Source organism: Engraulis encrasicolus, chromosome 16, assembly GCF_034702125.1.
Source record: "Engraulis encrasicolus isolate BLACKSEA-1 chromosome 16, IST_EnEncr_1.0, whole genome shotgun sequence".
Classification (NCBI taxonomy): domain Eukaryota; kingdom Metazoa; phylum Chordata; class Actinopteri; order Clupeiformes; family Engraulidae; genus Engraulis; species Engraulis encrasicolus.
The window spans coordinates 13,183,559-13,198,400 of NC_085872.1; the positions used below are offsets into that span (position 1 = coordinate 13,183,559).

Sequence of the window (14,842 nt, forward strand, 5' to 3'; positions counted from 1 at the left end):
CTTTGACCCTCCATGTGCATGTGGTATGTAGAGTGGGTGGGCATACTGTTCAAATCTTCCCTGTAGCTCCACTTGAAACACATAGTATCCCCCTTAATGGGCACGCTGTACCTCCAGTGGCACGCTGTAATAGTCATTGAAAAGTTGATTACCATAGTACTACGTTACTATGACATAACACAGGGCCTTTAGTAATGCACTATAACTTGGTCATTGCCACTGACAGTGGTTGGTATTTGATGTGTCATATTCTACCCACGTTTGGATTTTTAAACCCCCATCACGTTAGTCAAGGTCAAATGTTTCAACTCTGTGCCGTTACACTAGCAGGGCTGATACTATTCAGGCTCCATGCCTGATTTCAGGCTTGACAGAGTTTGCAAAAATAAAAACATTGATAATAATTAGCCATTAGGTTATTCTTATCTCAGAAAGTGTTACAGGTTCAGGGTTTTCATCTATCTTTCATCTATCTCTCTATTAGTTCAGGCTTGACTAATGGTAATACACAGGCTATTAAATGTTTGAATAATGTGTCAAAATAGGCCTACGTTACGTCACTATGCAGTATCTTGTCGTCATCGTTAGAGCAGGGGAAAAAGTTCAGGCTCAGGATTTTTTTTCACTATCATCCCTGCACTAGTTAACTGACTCTCTCACCTATTAGAATGGGTTCATTGAGGCCCAGCTGTGGCTTAGTCGATTCCCGACCTGGGTCATTTCCCAATCCTCCCCTGTGTCTCTCTCTCCCACTCGTTTCCTGTCCCACTCTTCACTGTCCTGTCTAAATGAAGTTGAAAAAGAATAGGTTCATTGAGTCCCAGATCCTGTCTTCTTTTTTTAAATATATTTTTTTGGTCATTTTGACTTTATTTATGACAGTATAGTGAAGATGGTGACAGCAAGCAAGTGGGGAGAGAGAGACGGGGAGGGGTTGGCAAACGACCCGGGCCGGGAATCGAACCCGGATCGGCCGCACAGCAGACAAGTGCCCCACCGGAGGAGACAAGGGCCCCCAAATCCTGTCTCCAATGTGACAATGCACTGGTGTGGGGGTTCATTGGGGTGAGCTCACAGACAGGGAAGGGATGATGTCACACCTGTCCAGCCCCAATAAAGCGCGGGCCTGTTGTGCCACCACAGCTGTTGGCCCTGTGTGGAGATCATCACAGCAACAGGAACAGGCCCGCTCCCACTCTTAATCTAAAGCCAAGGCAACTGTTCGGGCTTGCCCCGTGGTATGCTAACCTATTAAAGTCCGGGACACATCTACGTAGCTGTCGATCCATGTTATTGCAATCGCAGCATATGATGGCACTGATTTATTGACATCGCAATGACTTCATCATTATAATAGCAGGGGGAACTTTTGTAACAAACGTTAAGCAGTTGCGTGTATGCGTAGGATTTGGTATCTGGCTAATGTTTCAGGCAGAATTCAACTCTCCCTGTGGCTGCTGTCAGAACCTCTTTCTACTTGGATATGGCCATGAACATGACAAAGGATAGACATCTATGATGTCGCTTTCTGTATGTGTCAGTATATGCACTCTTGTTGTTCACCTTTCCCCCTCTCTCTACCCATCTCCCTTTCTTCCTTGTCTCCCCACCAACCCTACCTGTCTGCCACCCTGTCTAGTGGTGTAAATCACAGCCTCCATGAGGATACATTTCAATATCGATTTCTTTTCCAATTACTTTTCCACTTCTATTCTATTCTATTCTATTCTATCCTGTTCTGTTCTATTCTATTCTATTCTATTCTATTCTATTCTATTCTATTCTATTATATTCCATTCCACTCCATTCTATTCTATTCTATTCTATTCTATTCTATTCTATTCTATTCTATTCTATTCTCCTCTACTCTGCTCTACTCTACACTACTCTACCCTACTGTACTCTCCTCTCCTCTCCTCTTCTCTTCATAGCGGGCTGTATGTCATGTTGCGAGAGTCTAAAGAGGGAGAAGGAGGAGGCGCGGGCGTCGTTCGAGGAGACCCTGGAGGGGATGCGGCAGGAGCAGCAGGCGGAGCTCCAGCAGCTGGAGGAGCGTCTCCGGGCCTTCTACTCGGCCGAGTGGGACAAGACGCACCAGGCTTACCAGGAGGAGGCCGACAAGTGCAGAGCACTCATGAAGCAGCAGGTAACACTCAGCTGAAGACCGCAGGCGGAGGAGGAGGAGGAGTGTGTGTGTGTGTGTGTGTGCGCGCGTGCGTGTGTGTGTGTGTGTGTGTGTGCATGTGTGTGTGCATGTGCGTGTGTGAGTGTTTTTGACAGCAACATTCATTTCTTCATTTTAAAACCTGTTGTGATGATTTTGTTCAATAAACCCACTACATTTGTAATTTACTTCACTTCTACTGTATTTTGCATGTCATTGTTCAGCATTTTGATAAATAAAGGATTTTTGATTCCCAACATCCAGTGGAAAGTCTACAAGCATGCAAAAGCACTGAAGGGCTTAGTTTGTTGGGCTTACATGTATGTGAGGGGTGAGGTGTGGTTCAATATTGTGCAGTACAATACATCTCACCTAGCACTGCAGAGCAGGTTCCAACAGATTGAATCCATCTAGCCCATGGTTATCTGGCCATAGAGATGTATTGTGGTTATAGCTATGCTATGAATGCTATACTTTTTTGTCTTTATTGATGGAAGGATAGTATGAGAGGTGGACAGGAAGCGAATGGGGAGAGAGACGGGGAGGGGCCGGCAAATGAATCGAAGTCGGGTCGGCCGCACAGTAGACGAGTGCCTCACCGTTAGGCCACGGCAGGGCCATGAACGCTATACTTCAACTTCCAGAGCTGTAATGCACTCCCCAGCTTATTGGAATCCAGACATGGTTAGAAGGGGCTCTGCTACTGTGCTCGTTAAGCTTGGGATTTACGGTTGTTGCTATGGCGCCGTTTATTGTCCTTTGCCTTGATTGCTAAAAATGTAAATATGCCCAGGGGGCCCATGCGCTTATCCCTGGAACCCCCATCTTGCATATGAGAATCGGCTCCAGCCACTTTCAGAGTGGCCTGTTTTAATGCTGCTGGCAGAGCACAATCATAGTCAGTCCAAATCTTTCAATAGCTGATCAGCCAGTTGCGATCTTAATAAAATACCAAAACCAGGCCCTGCTATGGCCAACCGGTGGGGCACTCGTACACCATGCGGCCGACCCGGACTCGATTCCCAGCCCGGGTCATTTGCCGACCCCACCCCATCTCTCTCCCCATTCGCTTCCTGTCCACCTCTCATACTATCCTGTCATCAATAAAGTCAAAAAAGACCCCAAACAAATCTTTAAAATACCTATACCAAATAACCAGTGCCCAACCAGTGCCACTACAAGAAATGTGTAAACCACAGATGCACAACACTAAACTAAACAGGACACACAGAGCTTATCTTCATCATGCTGTCTGTGATGTCGATGATCGATGACCATTCACCTCTTCCCTCCTCTCGTGGCAGGTGGAGGAGGTTCGCTCTCAGCAAGAGGCTCTGCGTAAGGAGCAGGAAGAGAGTCATGCTCAGCAGACGGAAGCTCTCAAGCGGCAGTATGAGACGACTCTGCAAGGTACGCAGCAAGGGCACCCTACTCTACATGGCCTCCACCCCTCTGTTATCTTTAGTTAAAGCTGCACTGTGTAATATTTTAAATAGTTAACTTCCAGAATCCATGCTGCCCATTCACAAATCTTTTTCGTGAATAGTTCATGAATATTTCACCACCATCAAAAAGTATTTATTATGATTGGGAAAATTGCACTTTTCATACATGAAAAGGGGGGTCTTCTCCATGTCCGCCATTTTGAATATCATGAAATAGGCATTTGTTACTGTCCTTTGGTCATACCTGTAAATATTAGTTTATTACTTAGTAAATATTCATGAAAAGATCTGATTTAACAACAGGCAGCACAGTTTCAATGAGCAGCATAGTTTCAGTACCTGCTCTGACCACAATCCTACACTGTGCACCTTCAAGTGCTATATTACACAATAGAGCCTATTTATTGCGTGTAAATTAAAATCCAGCATGTTATTTTGTGTCCTCAGAGCTTCAAAAGACCCACGAGCAAAACATGAATGCTTTGGAGAAGACGCTGAAAGACTCCGAGGCATCTCTGTCTGTAAGTTTTGCTGTAAGACAGCACTTCATGAAATGTGACTTCCCTTAGCCCCTTAGTGCTTGACCTGGTACTGAAAGAATTTCATATGTAGACATGGAATATATATTTTATGCCAGCCAATATACATCATGTATGCACAAACAAGAAAATGATTTTTTAATTTAGTATCTTATTTGTTTTTGCACATGTAGAGTAGGGCCAGCCTAATGTAGCCTACTTAACGTTCAATTCTGCCATCAAGTCTGGTTTTGTCTAGCAATTAACATTGTGACACACGTTACAGCGGCAGATTGAAGAGCTGGCATCTGAAAACAGCGAGCTCAAGATGAAGCTCAAAGCTGAAGAGGAGAAGAGAAGGATATTATCTGAAAACAGCCAGGTAAGTGTGTGTGTGTGTGTGTGTGTGTGTGTGTGTGTGTGTGTGTGTGTGTGTGTGTGTGTGTGTGTGTGTGTGTGTGTGTGTGTGTGTGTGTGTGTGTGTGTGTGTGTGTGTGTGTGTGTGTGTGTGTGTGCTCCACCAATATACCTTCGTGAGGCCACTGCTATTGAAGCACACCAACAAGGTGGGGCCCTTGCTCCAAATGGGGCCCAAATCCTGGACCCCACATGTATTGACCGCTTTTGCTGGGGTAGTTTTGTTGTTACTGTTAGAAGTAAAAGTGTAAAAACCTTTGCTCACTGACAGGTTAGGGTTAGGGATTGTTTTCTTTAGCTATTGTTAGGGTTAATATGAATGGAAGTCAACTGGAGGGCCCCACAAAGGTATTAAGGTGGGGCTGTGTGTGTGTGTGTGTGTGTGTATGTGTGTGTGTGTGTGTGTGTGTGTGTGTGTGTGTGTGTGTGTGTGTGTGTGTGTGTGTGTGTGTGTGTGTGTGTGTGTGTGTGTGTGTGTGTGTGTGTGTGTGTGTGTGCACGCGTGCGTGCGTGCATGCGTGCCTGTGTGCGTGTGTTAAGATAAAAACGTACAGTAGTGCATTGTGTGCTAGAGGGAGTTGGCAGTATTGCCCTCTACTGGTGCTAAAATGATACTGCCATGGCATCTCACAGCAGACCCAAAAGTAACATGCATCAGTGTAGTCCAAAGTTCTTGTTTACCATCCAACATTATGTCATTCTTTCTTTCTGTCCTTCGTCCATGAACCCCTGTAGAAAGATGCACACACACTGTACCTCGAGCAGGAACTGGAAAGCCTGAAAGTGGTCGTGGAGCTCAAGACCCAACAGCTCCACCAGCAGGACAAGAAGCTGATGCAGATGGATAAGCTGGTCAGTACTCATGCCTAGGGCTGTAGATAATCATCCAAATGTATCGATGCATCGATCCTACAGCCAGTGATTTAATCGAATCACAACTTATTGTGGGGCATTTTTAAGTATCGAAAATAATCACTTGCCCCTGTCCAATGCCCTAGCTCCATAACATAAAAGCTGTGGAAAAGTAATTGGGAAAAAATCTAATAGAATTGGATCGTATCGTGGGGCATTTTTAAGTATGGAACATTATCGAATTCCTGCTTTAAGAAATCCATACCGTACCACATCGTCATGGAGGCTGTGATTTTACACCCCTACTCATGCCTGGGTGGCATCATTTTACCATACACCTATAGTAAATTTTTGGACCGACAGTGGTTTCTAACCATCAGAGGTTGAGTTGTGCGCAGCCAGGGTCGCACTGCCAGGGGAAAACAAAAATTGAGAACCCATGTACACAGCTGTAGTGATTTTTCTAATAATTATTGTTGTTCTCTGTCATCTTGCTCAATCCATGTACCCAGACCTATGTATTTAAGTATGGGTAACACTTCGCAATAACCTTCTGCTATAAATGGTTAGTTAAATATTTCATAATGTATTATTGTCATCAACAAATGTTTAGTAAGTGTTATACAATTGATTTATTAATGATATATCATTGCTTATATGGTATTATAGATGCACAACAAACCATTAGTTAACCATTTATAGCGGAAGATTATTGTAAAGTATATAAAGTGTAAAAGTGTAAAAAATGTATATAAAGTGTTACCTGACATAGCATGTGGCTTCCCACTGGATTCATGTGGATTCATTGTGCAATTTATTATGTGGTAGTTCTGTCCTACCCAGTGCAGTTGTATGCTATTCAGTACCCAGGGTAAAACTCTTTGTTCCTTTGTTCAGTCTTAAAAATGTTAAGAATCATCAATGGCAGTTCAGTAAAATAGAAAAGCAGAGGTGGCATGAGGAATGAAGACAATACTATTTTTAAAGTGCCATTCATTTTGATGCTGAAAGACACGCCTTTCACCATGAATGCTTAATCAGTTTTCAGAAGTCTGCTATGAAAACAATGTGTCAGGTCACTTTACCTTGTGAGTGATTGTTTGGTGTACTGTCACTACAACACTGCTGCTTATTAATCAACTATTGTCTGAAACAATAGACTTGCAGGATACACCCTTGAGGTTTAGAGTAACTATGCCACCTTTAAGCTGAAGCATTCAGACTTGCCACAACACCACCTCCTTTTCAGAATTTTGTTTTTAATTTATCATTGTTGTTTTAGTAGGTGATGTTAAAGAATGTACAGGAGGTGTTTTGGCTTGGAGTCAAGAATGCACAAACTGGTTTTAATTCATCTGTGCTAGCATGCTCTGGAAGCTCTGTGCGTCACCCAAGCTGCAGAGAACACACAATGCCCCGCAGGCATCCACATAATTGGAACCTCTTTTTAAATTGTTTTGCCGTGGTGCTTGTTTTGGTGTCTTCATCTAGTTAACTTTGGTGTCTCTAGCCTCTGACAGACAGGCATGTTGAAGTGTTGAAGGCCAAATAGCTAGGTGTGTTGTCTTAGAGTCTAAACCTGCGCTCTGCTGTGCCAACTGACAGGTGGAGACAAATGTGAAGCTGGAAGAATGTCTGACAAAAGTGCAGCAGGAGAATGAAGACTATAGGGCCAGGATGGACAGACATGCAGCTTTGTCCAGGTAAGAATATACTCTGTCTCTTTCTCTCTGTCTTTCTTTGTATTTTCATTCTTGTTCTATATAGTAAGTTTTGTTTTCTTTCCGTTTTATCTATTTTCCTTTCACATAAACTGTACACAGAGAATAAAAAGACAACCACATTGACAATATTTTAAGAAATCCAGTATAATGTATTCCAAAGGCTACTAAAACATATCTGTTCCTCCTGTGAAATGTGTCCTTCACAACTCCAGATGTCTTATGAGACTATGTCGTTACAGAGGAATGTGTCTGTCCAGTCTTTTGTGGTCTCTATAGGGGAGGTTTTAACATTGTCCTACACCCATTTATGTGGTTATGTAAAAGGTTCTGTGTGAGCACGTGTACTGGTATGTAACTTTACCCAAAAGTGTGCATGTTGTTTCTGACTGGCCACCCCCCTTCTTCCATTTTGCCCTGTGTCTCACACATGCTCCTCTACATTCTCTTTCCCTCTTGCTCTCTCCTGTCTCTCCCTCCCCTCCCCTGCTCTTGCCTCGCCTGCCTTCTCTCTGCTGCCCTCTGCAGGCAGCTGTCATCAGAGCAGGCCATGCTGCAAAAGACCCTCCAGAAGGAGTCCAACGTGGTCAAGCGCTTGTCCATGGAGAACGAGGAACTCATGTGGAAGCTGCACAACTGCGACGTGACCAGCCCACTGCGACGCCTCTCGCCGCAAAACTCACCCTCGTTTCCAACGGCCCCCCTCTCCCCCAGATAGCCCCACCAACCAACAACAAAAAAAACATTTTTTTTGTTTTATCTCATCTCCTCTTATTTCCAAAAAGATGTTAAATAAAGAGTGGAAGAGAAAATGCAAGAGAGCCAGAGACAATGTTGCACGGACGCACTTAGGGAGCGATGGACTTGACGCCCCGAACCCCATGCTCTCCCACCTTTTTTTTCTCTGACTGAACCAAACGGAGAGGGAGGGGAGAAGAGAGAAGATGAGAGGATATTGTAAACCTGTAAACCTCAGGGCTTGTGTATATATTGTCTTGCCTATTTTCATTTTGAATTGAGAACTGACTTTTTAAAAAAGATTTTTCATTTCATCAGCCGGTAGATAAGTAAATAAAGAAAACTTGATGATGAATTATAGGTTTGTATTTCTTACTGGCATTATGGAGTCATTATGCTATTTTTGTACATCAACCTGGATGTCAACAATGAAGAGAAAATGTCAAGTTCACAAATCTGCAGAGCATGTATCTACATGTCTTTTGTTACACTGCTACTACAGTAGCATGCAAGTAATAAATAATCCCCTGAAATGAAGAATAAAACATGAAAGGAACGGATGTGTCAGGTGGAGGCCAGGGCTGGCCTGGGACCGAACAAGAAAATGAACCAGGATGAGGATGTGTCTGGTCATTATTTTACATCACTGGCTTAAGGCCCCCACTAGACACATCCCTTCCTGCCATGCTTTATTCTTCATCTCAGGGGATTATTTATTACTGGCATGTTTTTGTTGCACTTCTCCAAGGATGATTACTCCATCCTACACAGGGCCGTGCACTGCTCTGCATGTCAGCTATGATGTGTGCATGTTACATGACCAGTGGTGTAGTCTACTTTTTTGTGGTGGGTATACTGTATATTTGAGCATTTTTTTGAGGTGGGAATGCTGTATATATTTGTGCTATTCTAAATAATGGGTTTTAGTTGGGTATACTGAAATCCCTGAAATTTTCAGGTGTGTATACCCGTGTTGTACGTAGACTACACCACTGTAGATGACCACAGGCCAAATTACTGTTTTCATCTGGAAAATCTCATTGAAAGTGGGACTAAGCTCGCCTGATTATCGCCATAGATTTCATGGTTCAGTTCCCCTCAGCTCATTGGAATTCTGACTGACCTCACAACTTATGGGTCAAATACGTCTCTACTCCCGAAGTTACCCCTCTAAAAATGATGTCAAAGAGGGATAGGCCTACATGCTGCTGGTTGAGGGTGTAAATACTATATTATTTTTCGGCAGAGTTTGTACAGAGGAGACAATACATTACACTTAATCAAAGATTGTATTTACTTCATTCAGTAGACAATTTGGATACCTTCTATTTGGGATTTATTTATTTACATGTAATTATTTACCGAATAGATGCAGGGTTATTTATTTTCTATTGTCTAAATAACGAAATAACAACAACAGTGATTCTGGCTATTTCTGTTCGTTCTTGTCTTGCTCTTCTTCAGGCATTTCAAATGCTTCCGGCCTTATCATCATGACAACAGACTTGATGGTGTACCAGTATCCATGCCAGGTGTACCATACCAGTCCATCATCCGTCATGGCCTGATAGGGGCCAGTATAGTGCCGTCCATTCAAATTACCCGAGTGGCACCTAGTGGAGAAAACACGAAAGGCATTGGATATTGGTACTGCATTTGATACCTACTTATTCTGTACATCCACTGCTGTTCTGATACAAATCTAGACATAACTCCTGTAAACAGACCAGCTATATTGTAGTATTATTATTACTCTTCTGACAGTAGCCTCTTACTGCAGCAGGGGGCGCCGGCGGGCGTATTCACTATTTGCTGAAAATACTCAACTACATCATAACAACATTGCTATGACAGTATCAAGAGCCTTAAGGAACAGATTAACCCAGGGATGTCAAACTCAGGCCTGGGGTCCAAATTTGGCCCGCGGAGCCATTTTATTTGGGCCGCGAGATCATTTCAAATGTGTATTACAGTTGTCCCACATACACCATTAATGTACAGCTTAACGACTTCAACATGAAATTTGCTGTCACAGGATGTGCAGACACATTTTAACTTACAAATATGATGGGAAAGAGTGTATGTGAAATGCATGCACTAATTTAGTCAATTTTTAAAAAATAAATGTTGAGTTCGGCCCGCGACTTCGTACCAGATTTTGATTTTGGCCCTCGGTCAATTTGAGTTTGACAGTTTTGTTAAAAATCTTGGTACCTTGGAGCTGAATGAACACATTCTAATGCTAGATGAGGGTCTTAGCGTTTTAATGCAACTTATTGCATGTTTTTATGTGTGCTTCAGAGGCTTAGATATTTCAGTTTTTGTAGGCTGAGGGCAACTTTTCTTGAAAAAGGGCTCAGGCATTCAGCAGCCTTTTTTGAAGGCGCTTTAGGCATCAATGCATAGCCGTTATAATTTTGGTGACAGCAAGGTTATAACATTGGCTCTGCGCTAAGGGGTAGCACAAGGTTAAGCACATTTTAGATGTGATTGTAGTACCTGCTGAACCACCAGCCAGACTGATCTTGCTGAATGCACTCAGGATCCTCCTCGTAGTTGTTGTGGTCAGGTGTGCTGAACTTCACTCCTTGGTGGCTGTTGCCTTGCGGGTCGTACCACTGGGCTTGAGGATGGGGGTGTGCATCAGCCAGAGCATCACTTGCATTTCCACTGTAGTCACCCACCTGCAGCTCATACTCGTTCTGCCAAAAGATATAACAACCTTATGTTGAGTCAAGTGTTTTTTTAGTAATGACTGATAATGACATCTTTAGGACATAGGGAGCATATAAAATAGATAAAGAGACAGGGCTTACTGTCCAACACTATTTTCGAAAAAAAAAAGAAAGAAAGACATAAAGTGTGGAATGCACAAGGCATCAAAATGCCTCAAAAATCAACCACGTACCTTTTCATCCCCCACTCTCACATTGTTATAGTCAGCGAAGCGTGGGATACCATCAACATCCTGCATTTTTATCCTGAGTTTATAGTTGTCTGTGGATATGTTGAAAAGATTGGATCAAAGTCTAATTATAAAGCATATGGTAACAATTGCACCAATATCATTGCATTCCATATCATGGAATTCCATACTCTGTGATGTGAGGTAGTGTAAGGGGTCATTTCCCAACCAGAATTCCCCATCATTGGAAAGGAGATCCCCAAAGCCATGCTTATACTCCACCCAGGTCCTATGGGGGAAAGCAGAAACACAGTTGGCATTCTTGACATATTATCCTCTTTCCTTTCACTGTCATCTACATATTCAATAACACTTTCCTAGTCAACCCATATGGTATATAGGGCAGTCATGGGTAAGCGGTTAGTCATGGGTAATCAGACTGGTAGCCCAAAGGTTGCCGGTTTGACTCCCAACCTGCCGGGGGGGAGTAATTGACCAGTGTTCTCCCCCATCCTCCTCCATGACTGAGGTACCCTGAGCATGGTACCGTCCCGCCGCACTCCTCCCTTGGGGCACCATTAGGGGCTGCCCCCCTGCACGGGTGAGGCATAAATGCAATTTCGTAGTGTGCAGTGTTCACTTGTGTGCTGTGGAGTGCTGTGTCGTCACAATGACAATGGAAGTTGGAGTTTCCCAATTGGGCTTTCGCTTTATATCCACAGTGCTGCTATTACTTTGTTTGCATTATTCCTGTGTAACAGTGGTTCTCAACCTTTTTTGAAGTCCTTAATTAAGAGTTAATAACTTAATGCATATAGTTCATACAAATCACTTTGAACCAAGCATATTTCTTTGACTCACAAAAACCAAAAGTGTAAATATTTAGTCAGAGTTTTACCTGTCAAAAGACTCATGGCCATCTTTCCTCCTCTGAAACACAGTCCATCCTCCACCATCACTCATGTCACAGAACACCATCATGGAGAACGGGGAGTCTTTAGGTTTGATCATGTACGCTCCACTGACCAGGTTCCCATCCTCAAACACCTGAGAACAATCTAACAGCAGGCAACAGCAAGCTTATGAACCATAGAAACCTGATTTCAGATTTCAACAGCAAGCTTATAAACCATAGAAACCTGATTTCTGATTTCTGTGGAAACAGCTGACATATTGCCCTGATAGGTTACGTTTTATATCATCAGAAAAGATCGTATCCTGTCCAAGAGTTATTCAAAATCAAAACATGAATACGGTCATTGCCCTTGACTCAGGACAGTTACAAACAGTGTATCAGTAGCCTGATTATCATATACTTTCAAATCTCGATTCGCTGAAGGCGTTGCATCACTAGGAGGGCGCAGCCTAGCTATATATACAGTACATAGCTCAACAGAGGTATGTCACAAAATGATTTTGTTGTTATTAGAATACACTGTGAGGTTGGTTATAGCTATCTCGAAACACGTCTGACCTGTATACTCTGTTTGATTGGCTGCGTGGGGCTGAAGCTTAGAGCTCTGGGAGATGTCATCCCCTCGGTCCTGATGATGGCCTGTGCCGGCCTGACTCAGCTGGTTCTGCAGGTGCTGGACATACTGGTGCTGGGTTACTAAAGTCTGTTCCAGTGAGAGCACCTGGGAGCGCAGCCACAGCACCTCCTCCTGGCAGTGAGACGGAACAGGAGCAGGGCTCTGGAGCTGCTGTGCAGGAGCCTGAAAGGGAAACATATATCTCGAAATCACCTAGATTCAGAGGTGTCAAAAGTAAAAGTAAAAGTAAATGTGTGGTGTAATTACAACACTAGCCCATGATATTATGCAACTATTACACCATTTACTCCATTGTACCTAATGAGGTGGATAGACTGTGTTGTTACTGGAAAATACTAAAAAACTAACAAGAACCCACCACAAATTTAATCCAAGCAACGCAAAGGTAGCCCATCACAATAAGTTAACTGCGTTGGAAGGAAATTGTGTTTCTTTTTAAAAACAAACTTTTACTTTAACTTTTGACACCCCTGCCTACATTGGAATGCATTCACTCTGAAAGTAGGCTAAAGCCCACACATCCAAACGTCTGACCTGGGAGTCAGACAAACAAATGTCCAGATAAAAAGGAAAAAAGTCCTCTTCAACCAGGGTTTTCTGACCCGTCTGAAGATGGATTTTTACGTGAAACGTCACAGAAAAAATTTAATGCATTCACTCTACTCAGTGGTCTATAAATCTTGCAGACACCCACACAGCCTAAACCATATTACAATACAATTTTTGATTTTATGTTACAGATCACCAAAGACATTGGTCTATAATTGGCTTTAGGAGCCACAAACAATTAACAACTTACCGACAAGCATTCCTCAAGAAGGAGCAAATTTGTAAAGAATATGATATGTATGATGGAAATGTGCAGACTCTCCATTGTGCCCGGCCGAACCTCAGAAGATGAAAACTGACTGTATTGTGAGACAGGTCACTGTTCACACCAGAAGACAAAGCGGGGCAGGCAGGTGGACCTGCCATTGGGTGAGAACTTCCTCCTGATAGTTAGTTATGTCTTCCCATGTGGTCAAGGACACAGGTGAAAGGCTTTGTTGTGTCTCAATTTCCATTTTCCCATTTCTATGAACCATGTAACTGTCCTTGAAAGTGAATTGGGGGTAGCCAACCATACGCACTTTGCTGCATGTGCGCGCACACAGGCACGCACGCAGGCACGCACACAGGCACGCACACAGGCACGCGCACACGTGTACGCACACACACACACACACACACACACACACGCACACGCACACGCACGCACACACACACGCACACACACACACACACACACACACACAGCATGGGCAGGGGGACAGTTTGCTCTCTCTGATGGCTCTTGTTAGACATGTTGTCACCCTCACCCAGTAGGCCACCACTGCCCAATATGCCACTACGCCTAATGTCCGCTCCCAGCTCAATGGCCCTCTTCTCCTTCAGTGTTTGGAGGTCGGGGTGCGCACATCCACAAAACAATTATCCAGGTGCTAGACAAAAGCGGTGGACAGTGTGATGAAGTGGTCCGCACACTGGGCATGAGCTCCAAAAACATACAGTGAGTCCAATATGTATTTGATCCCTTGCTGATTTTGTGGGTTTGCCTACTAACAAAGACATGATCAGTCAGCAAATGTTATGATAATATGTATTCTAATTTGGAGAGACAGAATATCAAAAAGAAAATCCAGAAATTAACTTAAGAGAATATATATTAATTTATTTCCATTTCATCGAGCAAAATAAGTATTTGATCCCCTGCCAACTGATTACAGTTCCGGGCCCACAGACCAGATGGGCACTTCCGATCAACTTGTCATCTGATTGAAAGACACCTGTACATACTAACATGCATAAAAGACACATTTAATCAGCAGAATCAGTCCATAGTATGAGTGAATCAGTCACACTCCAACCTCACCATCATGGGAAAGACCAAAGAGCAGTCAAATGATATCAGGGCCAAGATTTTAGACATGAACAAAGATTAAATGGGCTGCAAAGTCACAAGAAAGAGACTGGGTATTAATGACCCTGCTGTTGATGCATTTCTTCCAAAATGTGAGGAATACAAAATGACTATCCATCAGCCTGTCTGGGGTTCTATACAAGATTTGACCTTTTGTAGGTATTTGATAACCATGAGAACAGAAAGAAAGCATCCTAGACCTGTACGGGATCAACTAGGCAATGATATCAAAGCTACTGGAACCAAAATCACTGAGAAAACTACTGGTAGAACTTAATGCCACAGAGGTTTAAAATCCTGTAGTGCACACATGGTACCTCTACTGCAGAAGGAACCTGTGCAGTCCCATCTGAGGTTTGCCAACGGACATCAGGCTGGTTTAAGATATGATAAGGAGGTGCTGTAGTCAGATGAAACCAAAATCAAGCTGTTTGGCATTAACACAATTCAATGTGTTTTGAGAAAGAGCACTGCTGTCTATGATCCCAAGAACACCCTCCTCACCATCATGCATGAAAGTGGTATCATTATGGTTTGAGGGTGTTTGTCTGGCCAAGGCACAGGACAAC

General features: G+C 43.3%; 2 protein-coding genes across 2 annotated transcripts in view; one reads left to right on the forward strand and one right to left on the reverse strand.

Annotated features, from left to right (window-relative positions):
- Nucleotides 1–8,213, forward strand: part of mtus1b (microtubule associated tumor suppressor 1b) — a 72,286-nt gene extending 64,073 nt beyond the window's left edge. Inside the window, exons 12-18 of the mRNA XM_063219882.1 lie at nucleotides 1,932–2,146; nucleotides 3,469–3,574; nucleotides 4,057–4,130; nucleotides 4,414–4,509; nucleotides 5,280–5,396; nucleotides 7,002–7,099; nucleotides 7,646–8,213. Coding sequence (XP_063075952.1) covers nucleotides 1,932–2,146; nucleotides 3,469–3,574; nucleotides 4,057–4,130; nucleotides 4,414–4,509; nucleotides 5,280–5,396; nucleotides 7,002–7,099; nucleotides 7,646–7,835 — 896 coding nt within the window. The 3' untranslated portion in view covers nucleotides 7,836–8,213. The remainder of the gene's footprint in view (nucleotides 1–1,931; nucleotides 2,147–3,468; nucleotides 3,575–4,056; nucleotides 4,131–4,413; nucleotides 4,510–5,279; nucleotides 5,397–7,001; nucleotides 7,100–7,645) is intronic.
- Nucleotides 8,214–9,131: 918 nt separating this feature from the next.
- Nucleotides 9,132–13,215, reverse strand: LOC134465171 (fibrinogen-like protein 1). Its single transcript, XM_063218690.1, has 7 exons — nucleotides 13,113–13,215; nucleotides 12,235–12,475; nucleotides 11,659–11,818; nucleotides 10,952–11,049; nucleotides 10,764–10,852; nucleotides 10,355–10,557; nucleotides 9,132–9,468 (listed from the first exon to the last, which is right to left on the reverse strand). Exons 1-7 carry the CDS (start codon nucleotides 13,185–13,187, stop codon nucleotides 9,285–9,287), a joined length of 1,050 nt encoding a protein of 349 aa, XP_063074760.1. The 5' UTR covers nucleotides 13,188–13,215; the 3' UTR covers nucleotides 9,132–9,284.
- Nucleotides 13,216–14,842: the final 1,627 nt, after the last annotated feature.

Coding starts and splice junctions, on each gene's coding strand:
- LOC134465171 (XM_063218690.1), bottom strand. CDS start 13,187: ATGGAGAGTCTGCACATTTCCATCATACATATCATATTCTTTACAAAT. Junction 12,476..13,112: donor TTCTTGAGGAATGCTTGTCG/GTAAGTTGTTAA, acceptor TTTCCCTTTCAG/GCTCCTGCACAGCAGCTCCA. Junction 10,853..10,951: donor ACACTACCTCACATCACAGA/GTATGGAATTCC, acceptor ACATATCCACAG/ACAACTATAAACTCAGGATA.